This window comes from Fusarium oxysporum, chromosome IV (assembly GCF_013085055.1).
Source record: "Fusarium oxysporum Fo47 chromosome IV, complete sequence".
Lineage (NCBI taxonomy): Eukaryota > Fungi > Ascomycota > Sordariomycetes > Hypocreales > Nectriaceae > Fusarium > Fusarium oxysporum.
The window spans coordinates 2179142-2199900 of NC_072843.1; the positions used below are offsets into that span (position 1 = coordinate 2179142).

Consider the following 20759-nt stretch of genomic DNA (forward strand, 5'->3'; position numbering starts at 1 on the left):
GGCTACTGCATCCCACCTTCGACTTTTATTCACTTCTACCTCTTTTATTCTTCAAGAACATTTTCTCTCCCTCCAGTCCCAGAGGAAACCACATCTTTTCTCATCTTTGATCTCAACATTAGCCTAAACGAAATGAAGGGCTTCAAGCTGTGCTGGAAGAGCTATGGTGACGACGGTGTTGTCAATGGCTTTTTCTTAGAAAAGGGTGTGCCATGCACAAATCTGCTGAAGAAAGTGGAAGGTCTTGGGGCCGTTAGGGCGGTGACCCCCGACTTGTTAACCTCCGAGGAGTCCTTGCTCGCCCTCTCGTTCATTCTTCTCAACTACTTCATGGTCAGAAAGCAGCTCAACCCGAAGTCGAACGACGATGCCAAGAACCAGGGGTCCGGCGATTCTACCACCAAGTTCAAGCCGCTGGAATGGATTCAGCGCAGTGAAAGAAACCGAACTCGTGCCGTCATCTTTTCGAGCTGGATGTACCTCCTTCAGCTCCGCTACGCCCACACTGCCTGCACACTGGTTTGGGTTCTGGCTTACCGAGCATATTTGGCGGATTTTGAATGGGCAAAGCCCTACGTCTTGAGCTCAATCATTGTCGCCATCCGCCTTCTACTATTCACGCTCGGTACTGTTGGCGGCCTATGCCCATTGTACCATATTGCGAAGGCGCAAGCACAATACATACGTGCTCTGATACACCTTGAACTTTCACCCGAGCAGAAAACCAAGGATGAGAGTTCGGTGCCTCAAGAACTTCCAGCCTCTGCTCCTCCAAGCTCTGTCCAAGCGATAGATACTCAAACGGCAGCTCTATGGTCCCCTGTGCCCCCTATGACCCCTGTTGTTAGTAGCCCTGCTCTTGAGAAGCTGACTCAGACAGCTGCTCTTCGCCAGACTTCCCCTTACCTGGAGACAACCCGGGAGAGTCCCTATGAACGCGAGAAGCGCGCCATGAAGACTGCTCCTGAAAGGCATACCCCAACTCCTGCCTTTCTTCTCCTCGCTCCCAGAAGCGATTACACCCACCCAATGACAACTACTCCACAGCCCACCTCTGAAGCTGGTCAGCAGGGTCCTCAAACAACAGTTCCTCACCTTTCACGCAATCCCTCGGCAGGAAACGCGCCGCCGTCCTATACAGATTCTACCACAAACGGCGCAAACAACGTCAGCCGCCAAGAAGCTTTTGATGCTTTAACTAGACGGCTAAATGCACCCGTTGTGACTCGTCAAGATCAACGAACTTTCAACACCAAGCCTGCTTCCAGCCCCACAGGACGGGTGCCAGTAGGACAAGCATTCGAGGAAAATGCTGCGAAGTCCTCAGATTCTCCAGCTCAATCTGAAGACTGGGAATACGTCCACCACGAAGAAGGAAAGTCAAGTTCCTAAAGGGGAAGCATAGGAATGGTTTGAAGGATGTTTTTGCTTTCTATACCTAGGCAGACAGACATATATGAGAAAACAGAGAAATTCAATATCTTTAATCTATCTTATATTGTCGTAAATGATGGACCATGATCAGAACAAGTCTCCAAACTTGTGCACATCGCTAGACAAGCCCCGTTGGCTCAGTGGTAAAGCGTATCACTAGTAATGATAAGATCACTGGTTCGATTCCAGTACGGGGCAAGCGAGGTTAAGTCTTTTTGACCCTTCTTTCTTATATTCGAGTGTCTTCAATGTTATGTGATACTTGTTCGGTGTTGAGGTGAAAATTTCCTTTTTGGGCCCATTACCAAAAGGGAGGTAAAGTTTAAGCAAGAGCTTCAGTGGCCCTTCCTCACCTCCACGACGATCCATTTTTGCATGTGACAGAGCTCGTCCTTCCAATTGGTAGCTTGGCCATCAATTGTCTCTCGCATATAGATGGACTAGAAGAAGCCTGGTAGTATTGCGAAGTGGGTTATTTGGATGCATTTTATGTGTAATGCTAAGATCACCAAAGTCGCAGGTGGGCGACTCAGCGGTGTAGGTTCAAATAAAGCAATGCGAAGCAGTAAACAGTGAGATTTATATGTGCATGGCGCAAATAAAGGTGATATTATGCATAATGTTGGTCGAAGGTATTCACCAACAAGACATTCCACCATTCAAGGTGTAATTTTGCAGGCTGAAGCTCTCTGCCCAGAAAGGAAATGACAGGTCCCTCCCTATTCACATGCCCTTATTGCCGTCGCCATCGCCATCGCCATCGCCATCATATCTTTTCACCTGGGTCCTTTTCGCAGTTGAACACCCAGACGATGCTCGTAACATTTATCGTATTTACTTGGTAGGTGCCTTGGGTTCACCAGACGCGTCGAGGATGGGCTTACCCCCTCGGTAGAACCACCAGAACCCACCGCCAATAGCGAGAGCACCAGCGACGAGAATTTTGTTACTAAGAATGCAGTATTAGTCCTGCTCGCTATAACTCAATTCGTATATCCATACTGGTTCTGGTTCTGTCTGGGCGGCTTCGCCTGGTACGGCTCGGAGTCACGGAGGATGCTCGAAGTGCGGAGTCCTCGTTGGGCTGCAGGGAGAGGCCGAAGGACGACAGCAGAGCGAGCGACACTAGCGACTAGAGGAGACATTTTGACAGTCAATTAATATAATCAGCAATTGAAAAATTGATAGTCAGTAATGAACCCGCAGATCTGAAGGAGTTGCTGAACGGAACGGAGCTTAGGTGAGTATCAAGGAGGAAGACGCCTCCACTCGCGTCGGGAACTCATCTCTCTTAAAAGAGGAGGAGGTGAACCGTTACTTGCGGGGAATTTCTTGCCGTCATTGATGCGTGACGAGGCGCATGTCTGATATTATCCAGGTCTTTTCCAAAGTCACATTATGGTATTTGGAGAAGCTGTTTGGGGGCATGTAAGCCGTGCTGCGAGCCGCCACAGTACAGAGGAGGGACTTGCCGAGTACACAAAAGAACCCCGGATTTTCCCCAGATGGCAGTCCGGTAGGTAGCATCTCCAGGGATGGGTACCCCTGACTTAGGCGTCTTAGGCTTTTGACTGGATGAAGGTAGCCGTTGTGTCTTGAGATGGCGGGCAAGTGCGGAGATGGAGGCTTGGAATCGGCTGATGAGTGTTGCATTGGTTGATTGATGGAGGGGCTTTTGCATATTGACTCAATTGACCTGTTCACCGCCTCAGCCACCCTATTATGTGGTAGCTGTTTTCACATTCTCAAAGTGATATGTCTTCAACATTGATTCTAGTCATACAGTTCCCAAGAGGTTAACAATGGGTCCATTTCTATTCTAATCCATCAATATCCACTCTCCAGCAGGGGTCTATCTTCGGCAGCTAAAACTCGACCCACTCAGTTTGAAGATCTCAAGATGAGGTTTGAAATGTTGGCTCACGATGCAAAGATTGACACGATTGAAAATTCTGAAGAAGCAGTATCAATTTGTCCTTTTATACTATCGAAGCTAGTATCAATTAACCAACGTAAATATATGAATATCACTTGACGAGGAACTATCGATCCAACACAGTCATGAACAAGGAACTGAACGGTTCGTATCCATTCCCGATTCTTCTTGGCAACCTGCAGACATCACGCAACTCCTTCAATTACTCGGGTTACAGATCCCCTACAAGAAGCAACACTCGGATAAGCTGCAACGTCATTAATTGAAATGGGAGCATCTTCCTGGATGATTTCCGCGGCAAAGCCTGTCTATGATGTGCGAAATCATGTCAGGCCTGGTTCAATATCCAACACTTGAGCAACCAATCGGTTCGCTTCTATGGCATCACTATAAGTGAAATGTCTATTACTTGAATTTCCATTTCTCCTTCTGGCATCTTCTTGTTCCTGGTCAGCTACCGTTCCATTTGGTTCTCCTTTTTGTCTCCGAGGCAAAGCGCTACCCATTTGCATGCTTTCAGTCACTTTGAATTTTGAACATCCCAGCCAGTATATCTATACGTTAAAAGAAACACCTCACGATTGTTTGATTGTAGTGGAACTGCCTGATACGAAAATTGAACCGAAAACGCGCGCTTGTTGGTGGACATCAACATCTCATGTCGTTGATTGGTTTCTGCTACACCTAGACTATATGGGTCCTTTACAAAGAGAGCGGCGCTTAATAGAGGTAGATAAGACTTTTCACTTATTTTCTGCAAAAAGCAATGATAACAAGTATTATTCGCACCCATCATGCTCTTAGATCTGTTACATCTCACCAAGTTCGACGAACTCTACAGCATACCAACAACACTCAGCAAGAGTAGTGGCTCTGGACCTAGAATCGCGCATTTATAGATATAGTTGAGAGGTCTGGCTGTTGAATGCTAATAATTTCGACTTTCTCGTCTGGTTACATCCAACATTGCTCATTTGGGTTCCAGAGATGTGGTCAGATATAACCTTTTGATCATACTTGCAATGGCGTACACTTCGGTTCCTGAAACAATTGAGTAAACAGCACAAAACTGGACCACCAAACGTCACCAATCAAACCATATCTCAAGCCTCCGATCAGTCAAAGTCCAATAATTTCCATCTCTATTTAATATAGGGTAAGCCCCTCACTCAGCTGAACCCCTATTCCCACGTGCATTACCCACCCCCACCTAACCTCACCGTTCCCGCCCATCAACAGTTTCCCTTTTTGGTCACCGCCTTCAATCTCCAAAGTGTCCCCTCCACTTACTCCCCTCAGCAAAACACTAAGATCAAGCTCAATTTCACCTCCCTCTACGAGCTTCTTCTCCCTCTCTTCTCTCCAATTCCCACTCTTCATCACACCACAGCAATCATGTCCCTCCACGTCCCCATGGCCCATCGCACCAAGGACCAGGGCGCCACAAAGGCCGTTATCCTGGTATAGCTTCACCCTCCCCACCCCTCTATAAACTTGCTGTTCTAACAGAGTATATGTTCTAGGTCGGTGGTCCTTCTCGCGGCACTCGTTTCCGCCCTCTCTCCCTCGACGTGCCTAAGCCTCTATTCGAAGTCGCTGGCCACCCCATCATCTGGCACTGTCTCTCCTCTGTCGCTCGCGTCCCCAACAAGCAGATCCAGGAGGTCTACATCATTGGCTACTACGACGAATCTGTCTTCCGCGACTTCATCAAGGACTCCGCTAAGGAGTTCCCCGCCATCACTATCAAGTACCTTCGCGAGTATGAGGCTCTTGGAACCGCTGGCGGTCTCTACCACTTCCGTGATGCTATCCTCAAGGGTCGCCCTGAGCGTCTCTTTGTTCTCAACGCCGATGTTTGCTGTTCGTTCCCTCTCGACGAGATGCTTAAGCTTTTCAACGATAAGGATGCTGAGGCTGTCATCCTCGGAACACGTGTGAGCGATGAGGCCGCGACAAACTTCGGTTGCATTGTCTCCGATTCTCACACCCGCCGTGTTCTGCATTACGTCGAGAAGCCCGAGTCGCGAATCAGCAACCTGATCAACTGCGGTGTCTACCTTTTCTCCACCGAGGCAATCTTCCCCTCTATCCGCTCCGCCATCAAGCGCCGCCTCGACCGACCCTCCCGTCTCGTCTCCTACCCCTCTTCCGATAACCTCGAAAACAGCTTCGTCCTTCCTGACGACGACGATGATGACGAAGAGAAGAAGAGCGAGGTTATTCGCCTGGAGCAGGATATCCTCTCTGACATGGCCGACAACAAGCAGTTCTACGTTTACGAGACCAAGGACTTCTGGCGTCAGATCAAGACTGCTGGTTCTGCTGTCCCTGCCAACGCTCTCTACCTCCAAAAGGCTGCGCAATCCGACCACAGCGAAGAGCTTGCCACTCCTAGCGCAAACATCGTTCCTCCTGTTTTCATTCACCCTACAGCCGAGGTGCACCCCACTGCTAAGCTCGGCCCCAATGTGAGCATTGGCCCCCGTGCTCACATTGGCGCTGGCGCCCGTGTTAAGGAGAGTATCGTGCTCGAGGACTGCGAGATCAAGCACGATGCTTGCGTTCTCTACTCCATCATTGGCTGGGGTAGCCGCGTTGGCGCTTGGGCTCGTGTTGAGGGTACCCCTACCCCTGTCGGCAGCCACTCGACCAGCATCATCAAGAATGGTGTCAAGGTCCAGAGCATCACCATCCTTGGCAAGGACTGCGGTGTCGGTGATGAGGTCCGCGTGCAGAACTGTGTCTGCTTGCCCTACAAGGAGTTGAAGAGGGTAAGTTCCCAACTCGAATTATCTGATGAGCACCCCGCTAACAGAGTTATAGGATGTCACCAACGAAGTCATCATGTAAACGAAGCTCGTTTCTACAATCTAGACTAGTGCAAAAAGTTTGCGTTTGATCTTCTTTGAAAGAGGCGCCATATATCCTTAAAAGTTGAGGCCATCAAAGCGTAATGGAGGGTGTATATAGGAGTGATATCTGGGGAACAAAACTGGTTCCCATCAGGTCACATCAAGAGGAATGACTATTCAGTAAAGCAAGTAAAACAGCGATAATGGACTTGTAATTTTTTGTCCAAGCCTCTCCACCATAATTTCAACTTGGAAGCTGTGATTTGTGGGAAACACCGTTCCCGTCCTTTCTAGTCTTGATCTAAGATTCAGGTTTCTATAACCAGGGGTATACTGTCATACCGCACCTCCTCAGAAGTGGGTGTTTTTCCTATCGCCGACCATACCTACCGGAATATGCATGAGTGATAACCACTCCAGACTGGCTATGCAAGCTGTTCTATCTATTCAAGAAATGTACCAATGAGATCCTGGCTATATATAATGTTACTGCAAGGATGCGCGATTCATGTCTTCGTTCGACTTCATAATAATGAAATCCCGAATACAAAGTTTTGTATTCGAGTGCATAAGGTGGTTTTTTGATCGATATTTATATCGAAAAGATCAATCGTCTCTCTTAAAGTTGGATCGACTTGGCGTTCTGGGCAGTAGTGGCGTGCTTGGTCGACTTGTGGTCAAACCCATAGGGCTATCCATGGGATTGACAGTCAGTCGATTTGCCAAATTACGAGGGGTCTGGAAAGGCTCAATAGCCGGCTTCTCGAAGCTGTGGATCTGGATTGGTGGAGGACGACGGATAGCCCTATCTGAACCATTGTAGATCCAAGTAGAGAGGAGAACCAGGAACGTGCCAATAACAAACTGCAGACTGTGTTAACGTCCATGCGTCACGGTCACGATAAGGGAACTTACTGTTGCTGAAACCTCGAACTGGAACAACATAATGCTGATCAAGAAGCTGATGACAATGCTGATGCTCGTCGCAAAGTTCTTGACAATATTATCCGTATCCCGAATTACAACGCTCGCCAACATGCCACCGGCAGCTTGGAGCACAACGGCACTCCACACAACCCAATTGTAGCCCTCGAAAAAGCCGTGCTCGCTGATTCCCTCACCGTCCTGCCAAATTACACCACCAAGGCCGGCAGCAAAGATGGAGTAAAAGCTTAGCTGAACGTTTCGGATCCAAACACTGGCTTGAGTGGGACTCTCTTTGAGTAACTTTTCGAAGTAGACACCCGTCAAGCCGGATACCGTAGCAGCGACAAGAACAGAGACCAAGCCAACCGAGTAATTCATGAGAGGATCCAGAGGCGGCAAATCATGGTCAATGCCTTGATAGGTAGCAGATCGCTTAGCTAGATTTCCAGCCTGGCTGTTGTCCGTGGGTACGTGTCCAAGCTCATGGAGCGAGCGAGGGAAGAAATGGTCCGTCATGTGGCGGAGAGGAATGCTGGATGAGCTCGAAGATGAGCCGGCTTGAGGGAGTGACACAACACATACGCCCAGCGTCAAGACGATTAGGGCAAGCCAGCGCTTGGGTCCCAAGTGCCGTCGCAGCAGTACAACACTGAACAGTGCAGTGATGAGAATCTTTGAAAAAAGTCAGAATGTATTCTGATAAGGCTAACTTTGCCAAGAGGAATATGACTTGGTGGTGAGACATACCTTGAGCTGATACAGCACTTGAAAGTGCACCGCATCCAAGTTACCCACAGCGACATACTGCAGCATATTCTGCAGGGTATAGAAGGCAGCTGTCAATGCGAGTTTCCACCCATCACCTGCAAAGACAGAGTTATAGATTTGCTCGAAAAGGACTGTCGCGGGTGTCGTAGGAGCCAAGGTCTTTGAGGTATCGTAGATGGCTAAGGATAGCGAAACGGCGAGCTTGATGATCTCGTTCAGAAAGACGGCGGTCGAAGTAAAGTAGCGGTGATCGCCACTCGGAGGCATAACGCGAGAGTAGTGCATGATCTGAAGGCAATGTTAGCTGAGCCTAGGATGATGCATTGCGACAAAAGCTTACCAAGATAAGGGCTGAGTTTTGAAAGGTCAACTGGAAAGCACGTCAGTACCAGAATCAAAGAATTGTTATATTACCGAACAGCATAGCAAGAAACCAGGCGTGAAGTCCATACCGTTGTCAAAGCCCACTGCTTCTTGCTCAGACCTAGGAAGCCACCCTGACTAGCAGGCGCCGCCTTGGGGAAGGCCTCCAGTATCGCCATTGTAAAGTCAAAAGAAGAGCTGAGTGTGTCGATGTGATGCAAAAGGAGTGTAATATCGAGAGAAATTGGCCAGTAGTAAGAGACCAATGCGCTCTGAAACCGCGATGGGGGCTTTGCGACACTGGCTGGGAAGACGATGCGACAATGGGCGAAATTCGAATTCTTTACGATGGCTCGGGCGCCCAATCAACCACGTCCACTATTTTTTCTGGGCTCTTTTTCGTATGTCTAAGTAGAATGGTGTAATATCGAATATTCGGATTGCGTATCAATATTGTAAATGTTCCTGTTGCAGATCCAAAGGCCCCTCCACGATCGCAATCGCGCACTGCCAAGGCTCGGGAGCCAATGTCTTGGGCAATATCGTCACTGCCAGTCGACGTGGGATATCCGTGCTCGCTATTCGTACTTCTCGAAATTCGAGAGAATATTCGTAAAGAGTTTCTATGGAAGAAATGAAAGAGAAGAAGGACAAAAGGGAGGAAAGAGGCGGGGAGCACCTTCAAAAAAGGAAGTCTCCGTTCTTTACAGAATAGGATAAGGTAGGCTGGAAGGATACAGTGACCCTGGGGTAGTGCGAAGGAAGGAAGCACCACAGCCGTCCAGCCTACAAAGGAACTGTGAACTGTGAACCGTGAACCCCTTGCCTTACTTGCTGTTGGTTTTTGTCATAAAAATAGGACCCAGACCTCTATGCCCAGCCAGGTAAGGCAGGAAGGCATGTGGCAGTTGGTGCATCTTCCTCCCCACTGGTCAAGCTCTGTATGGGTGGGCGGGGATCTGACAGAGCAGGAATCAGGGGCAAGTGCATCTTGGTGTTTAGCAGGGCAGGGAATGATAACTTCATGCTTAAGAGATGGGATTGGTTGAAGTTTTAATGCATTTTACTTAGCAATAAGAGTAATAATTAATTAATTTTTGATAAATCGTTAATAAACCTTTACAATTTTCAACGTTGCAGTCATTAACTCTAACAACCCCTGTTTAAGTTGCCCCGGCCCCTTTATTATCCCTGCCCACTAGGAAGCAACCTGTGCCTTTTTATTCATGCCAGGAACCAAGAAAAAAGCTTTGCAACAGGCGGATACCGGTAGATTTAACCGAAAATCTTGTCTGAGATCCTGTGTGTAAAATGCACAAACCGTCTATCTCTTGTCCTCGTTTCATAGCAAGCGACAAATCTATCCACAGTCGGTGGAAGAACAAGGCGCATCCCTGTTCACTTCTTAGCATGATCAGAGAGTATCATGTTAAAACCGTGAACCATCGGTATGAAAAGGCCGAGGTTGTAATAAGCTACTTAACCTCTAGTACAGCTACTAAACGAGGCTATATGCTCAAATACGATGTGGTCAATCACCTTCCAATTTCAACATAAATCTCCAAACCAAATCAATTTTACTTCGGATCTCGAACTAAATTCGTCGTTCCCCTCCCCGGTTCCGATCCCACCGGCGCCGATCGTCATCCAAACCCCACAGACTCCGCAGCTCTTCTCATCAAACACGTCCAAGCACAAAAACCCAACCTGCTATGTTTTGTTTCGTACGTCATTTACTTCCAGGGAATTACATCCTTCACTAAGATGATATGTTTCGACGTCGACAATCCCCAGCTTCACACATACTGTATCCATTAATGGCGTCATCCATCTGACCAAACTTGCCTGCTTCTGCACTGCTTAGTGACGTACATCGTTCGTCTTCCAGATAACATATATGTAACACCACCAGCCACGTAGGAAGACATCCATCCATCCATGATTTTTCACGTCAAAAACGCGCCTTGTACGCTGTACAACTGTACCCATGTGTGTGACATCTACCGCCGCCCGACGCAAGCGCCTTTTTCTTGGGCCCAGCCAAAACGTCTTCCTCTGTCTCAGCTGCGAAGAAAGGCGCCCCGTAATACATTATACAACATTTACATTCACCGCTCTGATGATGGTGTGGTTTCTCACTCATGCACAAACAATCTCATGTGAAAAGCAAACCTCATCTTCTCTTTGTGCTGCCTCGACCCGCGAGGCGGTGAGCCCAATTGTCTGTACATGTCGTACCTTGATCCTAAGTTGTCCCTTCAATCATCTTGCAAACAACTAAAATCTGTTTCCCACCCATATCCTGCAAATCCTGAAAATCCAGCTAGAACTTGCTCCCAAAACCAAAAAAAACTACATCCTTCAGCTTCATCCGCCACGTCCTTCCCCATCCACGTATTGCCTGATATCAAGTGCGGGTTCTCGGACTGTTCGCTCACGTCCGGTGTCATTGACTCCCAGTTTTCGTGAAACGATTTCTTTTCCTCTTCAGCATCATTCTTGTGCTTGACACTGTTGCCTGAGTCAGTGTTTTCATAGTCCACGATGCGTTGATCACCATCTGGAATAGCTCCAATTCCGGTTGGCTGGATATTAAGTTGGGTGCGAAGTTGCATATTCTTAGTGCCAAAGTTCCAGACACTCTCCCGAGGCAGGAACATACTCGCGCTCAAGCTGTGCACCGGGACATTGTCGACTCGGCGATACTGAAAGTCGCCCGCACTGTCGAGGTGGTGGAAGAAGGCAGTGTGATGAGGGCTGCGGAAGAAAGCTAGGGATCCAATGTCAAACGTTGGATAAAGACTGTTGCTGTAAACTTCACTTAGCCAAGTCGCAAAGGACCCACCAATCCAAGATGCTCCCTTCCCTTCATTCTTGGTATTTCTGTCGTGAGCCGTCTCATCCTGTGACCTATTAGTGTCCGAGCTGCGTTGACCACTAGGGCGGCTCTCCTAAATGATCCGCGACCTCAGTTTGTCACTGCCCTCGTCTATCAATCCTTCATAGCTGTCATCCGATGAGCTTGACTGAATAGCGAGACTTGTGCCGTTTTCAATAAGCCATGTGATATCAGCTTCTTCGTGAAGGAGCTCTGGGTGCTTGTCAATGAAAGACTTGATGCGAGAGAGATGATACAAGTTGGCTTGGCCAAGGACAGCTCGGTTGAAGCCATAAGCAATACCGTTGTCTCGCATGTAACGGAAGACATCAAAAGGAATGTCCTGGCTCAAAGATGCCTGCTTGTGTCAGCTCCTGATCATTTTTCGATGCATCATTGTGGTTGTTTCGGGAACCACTTACGCCTGGCTCTACTCTCCAGAACCATTCATAGTTGCGGAGACGTCGCTCGTTAGCAAAGGGGGCCGAGCTCCATCGTTTCATCTGGCGGATGTCGGCGAGGGGTTTAAAGGTCTTTGGGTTGCAGTCAGAGTTGATTTCGTGAGAGTCCGAAAGTTGGGAGTGATCAGTCCAACCAGGCATGTTCCAGTTCTCCTCTGGAATAACCTCGAAGATACAAGTAGCATTGGTAGCGTTGGAAGTGAGCTCCTTGAACCTCTCTGGAAGATCCTGGACGCTAAAGAAAACCCAGTCGTACAAGTGGCGGTTGTTGAACTTGTCCTCAATCTGTTGAATACTGAAGAGAGTGGCACTGATATCATCTTCCTGGACGAGGGTCACCAAGGCTGCTTTGAGGGGGGCATCAGCAGACGAGGGCAAGGCTGAGCCACACACAAACAGGGTGAAGTGAAGAAGGGTAAGGGCCCATGCCCACAAAAGAGTGAAGCGAAGGGCTTTTGCCATGATGGATGTGGAGATAAGGTTCAACGTTCAGGGGAAGAATTGTCAAATGCCTTGAACGTAGAGAGGACCGGAAGGGTTAAAGGCCGTAAAGATGAAGGCTATTGAGTACCTTAGGCAGATGAAGTGCAAGGTGGAGAGGAAGAGGCTTTGAGAAAGGAGTATGAGAATGAAAGGAGTGTAAAGGCACCTTAGGTGCTGAGCAACGAAACGTTCTAGACGTGCTAAAGAGAAGAGATGGTGTTTGTGATTGTGATTGCTTTCGATTCCAGGTTCGAAGTAGAATAACGAATCAAAGGATGAAGAATAAGAAGAATGAAGTAAGAGAAGCGAGAAGACAAACTGGGGGGGATTGTACCTACTAATAATCCTCCACCTTGTGGTTATTGTATCCTCAGGCGAGAAGAACCAAGGAGATGCAGGTTGGCAGGTGATTCAATGTGGAGGCGGACATGGACGTGGCAGCTGCGAGCAGGTGCAGTATCTTACCTCATCAACACACTAAACACCAGCTTGATAAGAAAAGAAGTAGTTGCCCAGAGGCTCTGGAGTGACCGGAAGAAAAGATCCGGACCGGAGAAGCCCAGAAACAACAACAGACCGGTGTTGGTGATGCACTCATTTGCCCACTCACGATAACATCATCCTGTTTCCTCACATTCACTCAACGCCACTCTTCACCAAACATGGCATGTGATCATGAGCCGCAGCAATCTCAGTCGGTTGTGTTACAGAGGGAACGATGAAAGATAACGGTGTGTCGAGAATCACTTTGCTCACCCACATTAACCATTTGTCATGAACTTCACCAATCAATACACTCTCAGGATGGTACTGCATGACTGTGTTTGCATGCCCTCATTAACCAGGCGTTCTTTCGTATCAACGAGCACGAACAGTAGTCTATCGCCTGCCTGTACCCCAAGTTCGCACCGCTGGACCATCAGATCCCTGGTAGATAAGCCTCAACGCCATATTTGCCTGTTAATCAGAAAAGAGTGTCCGCCGTCCTCGCCCCTGTCACCGCATAGGAACTACATGTATTACGATAATGATACAACCTTAAAACTATGCCTTTTGTTTAAGCCTCCACATCCATTTGCTCAACGTCCACTGAGCCATCCTCTAAACTTATGTCGAGAATTCTTGCGTATTGAAGCGTCAATCGCTGAAGCTCGCGGTATTTTCCTGTTTGCTGTTAGTTTGTACAACTTTTGCCATAGTGACTTCAATAACAACAACTTACCAAGAATCATAACTACACCTGTGAGCAGCTCTTTTCGATCCCATCCACAGATGTCACCTTCTTTGCTGAACCATCCATGGCCGTCTTCTTCCTCATCCTCTTCGTTGTCTTCGAGTATACCACCAAGAAGACTGTTAAGGAGCTCTTCAACCTTGACCCTTGCCCCCTCGGCGCCCAAGCGCTTCGCATACATGAAGAGATATAGTCGAAATTCTTCCCGTGCCTCAAGTTGTAGAGCACCAGCGATTCTTGTTTCCAGATGGGCAATGCTGACACTGCTTTCAAGATTTTCGGACTCCTTCCGCTGCACGACCATCTTAATAATGCGCTGTAAGCTATATGATCTACCTTTAAGGAGAAATTCGTTCGTTGTATGTCGCTCGAGGAAAGGTATGATGCCTGACGACACAGTGGCTTTGGAAGATTTCTTATCTTGTCTGTCCTTAGAATCCGGGCCAACAGCTGTAGATTGCAAAGCAGAAATGGAAGAATCGTTCGAGTTCCAGTATTGTGAGCCCACGGCCCACCAAGCTTCACTTAGGCGTTGCCATGTATACATCTCTCGAGCGTAGCAGTAGCCATCACCATTGGTCAGGGTCACAATGATGTGGCCGGTACTGTTGAGATGGGCAGAAGTAACACCAGGGCCAGCCGTCGCGCTGTGTTGGTTAAGCGATATTGTGGCGATATCCAGAATTGGTCCAAGCGACACCGGAGGATTGGGAGAAGATTGGGTTTTCATGTCCCAAACGTGGGCAAGGCCGACAGCTGTAATGCACAGCAGCCAGTGATCGCGAGCTTCCAGGATAACAGGCTGCGACTCAAGTATGATAGGGGTGAGAAGCCTTCTTCCAGCAGAGGTCCAGGTATGCACAGATCCATCTTCGCAAGCCACTGCCCAAAAGTGTTTCGTCGCTGTTACTAGAATCACATCTCTGGGAAGCCACTCTTCCCAAATAAGAGCGCCCCTTTTGCTGACTATGACATGCGAAGGATGGCCATGGGTGGCATCATTCTTCGCTTCCAGAATTATGTTTTCTGGGGTCTTTGTTGCTTCTTCTAAGGAGCTCTCACCCTGTAAAACTCCTCTGTCCAGCGGTCGAAGAATATGTGATCTGATCTTCGGTACAGCTAATCTGACTTGAGCGAAGGACATAGAGACATTCATGACTGCGGGCCTGAGGAACTCAGGTGTGGGAACAACGCCATTCTGAACAGGTACGAGGGCTGCTGGCTCGACCCCATTAGGGCCATCAGTGACGATAGGTGTAGGACCTGTTGCAACACGCTTGGCAACCGGCTCCTCTTCATCTTCGTCATCACCCAGGTTGATTTGCCTCTTGTTACCAAGCAACATGGCGGCAATACCTCCCTTGGGCAGGCCGTCATAAGGCTTGCTCATGTCAATTATTGTCTGCGGTGTATCATTTTGTGTGTTCTTGTTGGTACTTGTTGTTCCAACCAACTGAGTTTGAGGCAATGAAGACGTGCCTGTCCCTGATGATGACACCAACAAAGGTGCAACTCGCTTCTTGCCATCTTTGCCGATAGTGACCCGCGATTTCAATTCCTTGACACGTTCGGCTGTCTTGTTAGCTGCCTCTTCTGGCTGCTTCTCTGGTTCGTTTTCTGGCTCAGCTTGGCCATTTGTCGATGGTTTCGCCGAAGTGCCATTGGGTTTAGAGCCATTAGCGACAGGTGTTGACTCCTTGGTTGACTCAGAAAAGTCTCCCATTAGTGCACCCATCCTCGACTCTACAGCCCGCGACTCTCCCTCTTTACTCTGGTTTTCCAGAATGAGGCCATCGACGTCCTCAGCTATACCCATTCCCTTCCGCGACGCGCCATATTTCTGAAGTGCCTTGACGTTCTCCTCTGGTTGCGCTACCCAGCCGAGCTCTCCCTCCTCGAAATTTACAACCACAATGCTACCGTCTAGACTAGACGCAAAAATGGTCTGTCCATCCGGAGTCCACGCTAGATCAGATATTGACTTGCCTGCCAAGTCTTGACACACGACCACCGGCCTGGACGTATTTGTGTTCCATATACTCAAAGTCTTGTCCTGGCCAGCTGATGCAATCACTGTCACGAGCGATGTCGCGGCCCCATCGGCTGCACTCGCATCTGGCTTTGACGTGTGAAACAGACGAGGGGAGAACATGCACACTTCCGTTGGGGCTTCATGGCCGATAAGATTGATTTCACTATCCCATCTCGTCCGCTCGATGATAGCAACAGAACTCACGGGGCCGTTCACAGCGTTGGCAGCTGCGATGTGATTACCGTCAGGGGACCACGAACATCGTCGAAAGTACGTAGTTAGGGGCGAGCTCTTGAATGGTGAGCTGATGGTCGTTTCAAGAACAAAGTTGTTAACCATATCGTGCTGTGTCGCATTAGGTGCAGGCGAAGTAAATCGAAAGATTTTGATCGTTCGGTCGTCGCTTGCGGTTGCAAAGAATTTGTTCGCAGGATCGAAGGTGATACCCTTGACATGACTTTGGTGTGCAGGCAGAGTCTTCAGCTTCTCGAACGTATGACCAGACCAGACGACGACCTTTGAATCAAGGCCAACAGAAACCAATATCGAAGAATCGTATGACCAGGCGAGATCCTGAACATCATTGTCGTGACCAATTAAACGTTTGTATGTCTTCCAGTTCTCGACAGGAGGAGGCTCGTTGGTGCCAAAGGTGGCAGCTGGGGGCCCTTTATCCAGGTGGTATACGCAAATAATTTTGTCGTCCGCTCCACTGGCAAGATAACGTCCATTAGGCGAAAAGCGAACCGAGTGAATTGTTCCAAGATGATGGCTCATGTGGCAGAGCTGGCGCGGCTTGTTGTACTTTGGTGTGTCGGCATTGTAGATACTTTCGGTCGACCAAACGCGGACGTGTCCATCGCCGCCAGCAGTCGCAAGTCGTTTTCCATCCGGGGAGACATGGCAGCTGTAAACCTCGAAATCCTTTTGCTCGCCGCTATGGCTTAGCCATGAAGGCTTGATCATACGCATTATGCAAAGTCGAGTGGCATGCCCGGGGAGGAATCGTGTTTGAGTCGAGGGCTACGCTGTGAATAAACCAAAGGTTGACAATACTCGTCGCGATGAATTCGAATGCGATGCGATCAATTCAGCGGTGGAAATAATTGACGTTGTTTGAAGATGATGATGAGGATGGAGTTTGGCTTAAATTGGAGTTAACGCGACGTCGCGTTTTTTGGGCCCAGGCCAGTCAGTCAATCAAGGACGCAGGGTCAGCTATTCCTCGCCCGTCACAATGGAACTGCACCCCGGGAGGCAGTGGACAAAATTAGGGGATTTCGTCACAGGGCATCTTCTTTTCGAGCTCCTAGCAAATGCCGCGTAGCTTAATGATTGGTCGTTGCGGAGTAACGTTGATGCGCCGACTCTTCCTGCATTTCCTCCTCGTGTAAGTCAACTATTCCTCACCGAGTCCTCTTTGTTCAACACATTTTAATGGCACAATACTACGATAAGACGAATCAGTCAATCATGTTCTTAGTTTCAAAACAGGCTGAAAGGTGGGTTACCAATATGCTGGACCTATCACCACGTCCAAAATCACGAGACTCGAGTGCTTCTCCGCGACTCACAAAGCTTTTTGACGTTGAGGTGTAGATCTCAACCAATCTTCACCCCTGGCATTATGTCAAAAGATTGGGTGCAAGGATCGCCCTACCACTCCCGATACCTCTAAATCACACGTTCTGGACCGGTCAGACTTTTTTTTGAGAGACAAGTGTCACTCCGTTCATTGCCCAGTCGAAAGCCAAAGGTTTTTGAACGGCTTATGTTGTTACCATGATTGAGGTTACCGAATGTTTAGTTTATGAATAGAACCATGATCACCTTATCGTGCTTGTTAAGAATTGAGCTGTTCTGTGCTGGTTAGTGGCCGAACTACTCGACAGCAGAGTTCATACAGAGAGGCTTGTTCGGCGGGAGAGTTTTCAGCAAGCACACGTAAAAAGGTAGTTCATTCACAGCCTCAAATTCCTAAACCTTGACCGCCCTTCGGTGAGCGAGTCAAGATTACTTTTCTGTCCCGTCCCTTCTCTTTACATGACCGACGCACTGACTTTCTTTGCGGCCATGTTCTTTGCCTCGCAAATATATAAGAGTGAACACCACGAATTGTTCTTGAGTCCTCAACTCACCTCATATTGTTCATTATGGAACTGTCTGCTATAAATCGTAACCCATTAGGGGCTCCAGCCTCTTCTGGCTGCTCAACAGCATCTCTGTTCTCGTCCCTGAGAAACTATCATCACATCCAGGTCGATAAGCATTTTCACCGTCGAGAAAAGACCCCTGCGATCCCTGCATCCCCCGAGCCCAGCATGCCGATACCGCAGTCCATAAGTGTCGGTATCGAGTTGGAGTTTATGGTTGCACTGCAGATCCCAAACTCTGACGCCGTGACTGGTGAGGCTCGATGGGCCTGTCCTACAACGCCGGAAGCTTTCCTAGGCCTCGTGATGGGAGAATACAAAGACATCGAGCCGTCTTGTATTCACAAGGTATGCGAATTGATCGCCAACAGCGGGGTCTCCGTCTCGTGTAGCCTCATACCTCCTTCGCCTATCAGCCCTGCCCAGATACCTGGCACTGCAATTCTTCCGCTCACAGATAATAGCGGAGACATTCGAGCTTGGAATAATGAGTCTGTTAGTGGACCAGTGTCCAAGACTGATTTTTGGTTCATTGTTCCAGAGCGTCACATCACCAGAGACTGCGTTAGTAAGTCCGGAATGACACCTTCAAACAAGTACGACTGGTATGGAACTGAACTCAACAGCCCTATTCTCACTCGGCCTGAAGAGTTCAGTCAGGGGCTACCTACCCTAAGAAAGTGCCTTGCGGCAGTGCAGGGCGGCATGGTAGTTGGACTCAATTCTGGCTGTGGACTACACCTTCACGTCAACGACGCCGGCAGCATGCAGCTAGAGACTGCGCTGCGCCTTGCATCTTTAGTCTGGCTGCTGGAAGATTCTCTGCTGTACCCTCTGTGCCATCCTTTCCGCTCGACTTCTCCTTACTCGGCGCGTATCAGCGTTGAATCTCGAATCGCCATGGAAAGGGGTGAACCAACAGTGTACGGCGAGGGCGCAGCTCTTGTTGAAGCACTCGGAGAGGTCATGCGACAGCTCCACTGGCGCAAGAAAGTTGACAAAGGTCTGCTGGGATCTATGAAACGCCTGTGGTCGGAAACCAGCCTGGCTAGCTTGGGCATCGCACTCCGAAAATTCGATGAAGGATCTCTTCACACAACCACCCGCTGTGCACTGGTTGTGTCCAAGTACGACACTATCGAGTTCCGGTACCCCGAGTCCACGTTTGACGTCGACTTTATTGCCGGCTGGGCTGACTTGGTGCGACATTTGTACGCGGTTGCGATGAGACCTCAGGTGGAATTTCATCAAATCCTCTGTCGTGTATATGAACTTGTGACCCGTGATCAGATGCCTGGATGGTCAGCCATGTTGGGGGCGATTGGCTTCCAGGGCGATGCCAGTCGCTGGCAGCGACATATCAATGAGTATGGTGATACTCTGAGCAACCTTGACAAGCAGGGTATCCTTCAAAATATTGGGCAGTAAATGGGGCGTTTTAAAGGAATATTCTTGCAGAACCGGAGCATGATGGTCTTTGGGTGTATGGTAATCGGTCGGTGGGATAGACTGGTTGATTTGATCGCGACTTGGCTAAAGGAGAAAAGCAAAATCCTACACTGGCTTGGTCAAAAGGACGGAGCATGGAGTCTGGAGTCTGGATTGGGGAAAAGGGGAACCTGCAGATTTGGCTATCTGGGTAAATCGATTGAAATTGACTTTATAGAAAATGACCTTGCTTGTAATGCACCCTTCATTGTTGGCTTGTCTTGTATTCTTACGCATTTGGAGGTGAAGTATCGTCTTGTAACTCACCACGCCCTCCTCCTTCAGGCTCCAACTTCCTCTGAACCTCCATCAACGCCCTAGCCTCATCTGTGCCGTTCTTCTCGACATAGCCCATCAACTCAGCATCCATGTCTCGCACAGCATCAGCCATAGCCTTCCAGCCATGCCAATCGACGACGTTGCGAGCAGCCATGTTCCAGGCGCTCGCAGCGGCGCAGACAATGTTCATCTCGTATTCGAGGATGCGTCGATAAAGTGTTAGAAGAGTCTGATGGACTTGCGGCTGTTGACGTTGGAACTCTGGTAGTGAGGTCCAGGATGATGGATGTAGGACGCGATGGAGGGTCATGTAGTGAGGAATGGTGTGTGCAATATGCACAAACCCCTGGCGGATATCTTCATGTCGTAGAAGAGGTTCCAGTAGAAGCTATTGATGGTATTAGTATTGTAGTTCAATGGGTTGAGGTCGCAGCCTACTGGTGTTAGTGAGCAGAAGCCCGCCCAAGCGACAGCGGCGCTGGGCTGGTCATCGAGCAATGAAGCTATAGTCGACCTTGTATGAATCAGGTTTTCTCTTGCTTCGACATCTCCCGAGTCTGTTTGTGACGTCTCCTTAACTTCGCGGTTTAAACCAGACTTTGCAATCATCATCATAAGTTCCGCTCTCCTCTCACTTTCTGTCGGCAGCCCATTCCCGTTCCCGTTATGCCCCGGCCTCAAAGTATCAGGAAGTGCATGAGAAACAATGCTCTCATATGCGAGCACAAGACCCGAAGACGTGCCATCTCGCTTGAGGACATCGTATGCTGCGTTCCAGAGTTCAAGATCGTGAGCGCGCTCTTCCTCCTCTGAGGCTGATCCGCGGCGACTCTGGCGTTGGCTATGTTTGCCGATATGTGGAATAGGACATGATGAAGATTCGCGAGATGGGTTCGCGGATGATGAGGGAGATGTTGAGGAAGCTTCAGGGGATGGAGGATGTGAGTGGCGGCGAATTTTGCCGACGAGCCGCTTTACTTTGCTTGTTGCGTTATGGGGAGCTGAAGGCTGTGAAGCGGTTTTCATGATGACGGTGATGGCTGAGTATGATATGAAGAGAAAAACAATGAAGAGAAGATTGGGCAATGGAGTTTACAATGGATAGAAATCACACAATATGGAAAATGATCAAGGTCCCTCACAGTATTTTCTTCTTCCAGCTGACCTGACAATGTTAGTTAATACCATTCTATTGATAGGCCATGACGATGATATCAGGAACTGGCAATGATCCCAAAACTGGGGGCCGATAATACCCCTAGCTAGGACTAGACGGGACAAGAACAGTTCATCGGGGCTCGGGAATCGAGTCAAGCGACGAGCTGAGAGTTACATCGAGTGAAACAATAAAAGAAAGGGTCTCACTCACCCTCAGCCGAGTTCCGACGATCATCAGAGCCATTCCATCATCGTGGTAACGGCCCTTTTTCTTGGAGGGGTCACCTGAACCGAGCAGTCCATGATACAG

General features: G+C 48.8%; 8 protein-coding genes and 1 non-coding gene across 9 annotated transcripts; 4 read left to right on the plus strand and 5 right to left on the minus strand.

Moving 5' to 3' along the window:
- Positions 1-132: 132 nt before the first annotated feature.
- FOBCDRAFT_272606 (uncharacterized protein) lies at positions 133-1392 on the plus strand (the record flags this gene model as incomplete). The annotated part of the gene is made up of 1 exon (XM_031179142.2): positions 133-1392. One exon carries the CDS (start codon positions 133-135, stop codon positions 1390-1392), a length of 1260 nt encoding a protein of 419 aa, XP_031045029.2.
- Positions 1393-1560: 168 nt separating this feature from the next.
- On the plus strand, positions 1561-1632 carry FOBCDRAFT_t90. Its single transcript has one exon. It is a non-coding gene; the product is annotated as a tRNA-Thr (tRNA).
- Positions 1633-1989: 357 nt separating this feature from the next.
- FOBCDRAFT_220863 (uncharacterized protein) lies at positions 1990-2746 on the minus strand. The gene is made up of 2 exons (XM_031179141.3): positions 2437-2746; positions 1990-2383 (listed from the first exon to the last, which is right to left on the minus strand). Exons 1-2 carry the CDS (start codon positions 2577-2579, stop codon positions 2269-2271), a joined length of 258 nt encoding a protein of 85 aa, XP_031045028.2. The 5' UTR covers positions 2580-2746; the 3' UTR covers positions 1990-2268.
- A 1834-nt stretch (positions 2747-4580) lies between these two features.
- FOBCDRAFT_180793 (nucleotide-diphospho-sugar transferase) lies at positions 4581-6435 on the plus strand. The gene is made up of 3 exons (XM_031179140.3): positions 4581-4831; positions 4894-6144; positions 6197-6435. The coding sequence occupies exons 1-3, from the start codon at positions 4766-4768 to the stop codon at positions 6221-6223; spliced, it is 1344 nt and encodes a 447-aa protein (XP_031045027.1). The 5' UTR covers positions 4581-4765; the 3' UTR covers positions 6224-6435.
- Positions 6436-6831: 396 nt separating this feature from the next.
- Positions 6832-8462, minus strand: FOBCDRAFT_132284 (nucleotide-sugar transporter-domain-containing protein; the record flags this gene model as incomplete). Its single annotated transcript, XM_031179138.2, has 5 exons — positions 6832-7089; positions 7141-7824; positions 7900-8208; positions 8261-8290; positions 8373-8462. 5 exons carry the CDS (start codon positions 8460-8462, stop codon positions 6832-6834), a joined length of 1371 nt encoding a protein of 456 aa, XP_031045025.2.
- A 2079-nt stretch (positions 8463-10541) lies between these two features.
- On the minus strand, positions 10542-12104 carry FOBCDRAFT_318292 (nucleotide-diphospho-sugar transferase; the record flags this gene model as incomplete). Its single annotated transcript, XM_031179137.3, has 3 exons — positions 11584-12104; positions 11251-11519; positions 10542-11193 (listed from the first exon to the last, which is right to left on the minus strand). Exons 1-3 carry the CDS (start codon positions 12082-12084, stop codon positions 10542-10544), a joined length of 1422 nt encoding a protein of 473 aa, XP_031045024.3. The 5' UTR covers positions 12085-12104.
- Positions 12105-12840: 736 nt separating this feature from the next.
- Positions 12841-16615, minus strand: FOBCDRAFT_249638 (TUP1-like enhancer of split-domain-containing protein). Its single transcript, XM_031179136.3, has 2 exons — positions 13328-16615; positions 12841-13269 (listed from the first exon to the last, which is right to left on the minus strand). Exons 1-2 carry the CDS (start codon positions 16341-16343, stop codon positions 13163-13165), a joined length of 3123 nt encoding a protein of 1040 aa, XP_031045023.2. The 5' UTR covers positions 16344-16615; the 3' UTR covers positions 12841-13162.
- Positions 16616-17419: 804 nt separating this feature from the next.
- FOBCDRAFT_220870 (uncharacterized protein) lies at positions 17420-19165 on the plus strand. Its single transcript, XM_031179135.3, has one exon. It carries the CDS (start codon positions 17525-17527, stop codon positions 18950-18952), a length of 1428 nt encoding a protein of 475 aa, XP_031045022.2. The 5' UTR covers positions 17420-17524; the 3' UTR covers positions 18953-19165.
- Positions 19166-19198: 33 nt separating this feature from the next.
- Positions 19199-20403, minus strand: FOBCDRAFT_29615 (uncharacterized protein). The gene is made up of 2 exons (XM_031179133.3): positions 19730-20403; positions 19199-19679 (listed from the first exon to the last, which is right to left on the minus strand). Exons 1-2 carry the CDS (start codon positions 20315-20317, stop codon positions 19242-19244), a joined length of 1026 nt encoding a protein of 341 aa, XP_031045020.2. The 5' UTR covers positions 20318-20403; the 3' UTR covers positions 19199-19241.
- Between the last annotated feature and the right edge of the window lie 356 nt (positions 20404-20759).

What these genes read in the sequence shown, in the direction of transcription:
- FOBCDRAFT_220863 (XM_031179141.3), bottom strand. Translation starts at nt 2,579, where the DNA reads ATGTCTCCTCTAGTCGCTAGTGTCGCTCGCTCTGCTGTCGTCCTTCGG. An exon ending in CCCAGACAGAACCAGAACCA is followed by an intron (nt 2,384 to 2,436) that starts GTATGGATATAC and finishes CTGCATTCTTAG; the next exon opens with TAACAAAATTCTCGTCGCTG.
- FOBCDRAFT_180793 (XM_031179140.3), top strand. Translation starts at nt 4,766, where the DNA reads ATGTCCCTCCACGTCCCCATGGCCCATCGCACCAAGGACCAGGGCGCC. An exon ending in CCACAAAGGCCGTTATCCTG is followed by an intron (nt 4,832 to 4,893) that starts GTATAGCTTCAC and finishes TATATGTTCTAG; the next exon opens with GTCGGTGGTCCTTCTCGCGG. An exon ending in CCTACAAGGAGTTGAAGAGG is followed by an intron (nt 6,145 to 6,196) that starts GTAAGTTCCCAA and finishes ACAGAGTTATAG; the next exon opens with GATGTCACCAACGAAGTCAT.
- FOBCDRAFT_249638 (XM_031179136.3), bottom strand. Translation starts at nt 16,343, where the DNA reads ATGCGTATGATCAAGCCTTCATGGCTAAGCCATAGCGGCGAGCAAAAG. An exon ending in AGGTGTAGTTATGATTCTTG is followed by an intron (nt 13,270 to 13,327) that starts GTAAGTTGTTGT and finishes AACAGCAAACAG; the next exon opens with GAAAATACCGCGAGCTTCAG.
- FOBCDRAFT_220870 (XM_031179135.3), top strand. Translation starts at nt 17,525, where the DNA reads ATGGAACTGTCTGCTATAAATCGTAACCCATTAGGGGCTCCAGCCTCT.
- FOBCDRAFT_29615 (XM_031179133.3), bottom strand. Translation starts at nt 20,317, where the DNA reads ATGAAAACCGCTTCACAGCCTTCAGCTCCCCATAACGCAACAAGCAAA. An exon ending in GCTTCTGCTCACTAACACCA is followed by an intron (nt 19,680 to 19,729) that starts GTAGGCTGCGAC and finishes TACCATCAATAG; the next exon opens with CTTCTACTGGAACCTCTTCT.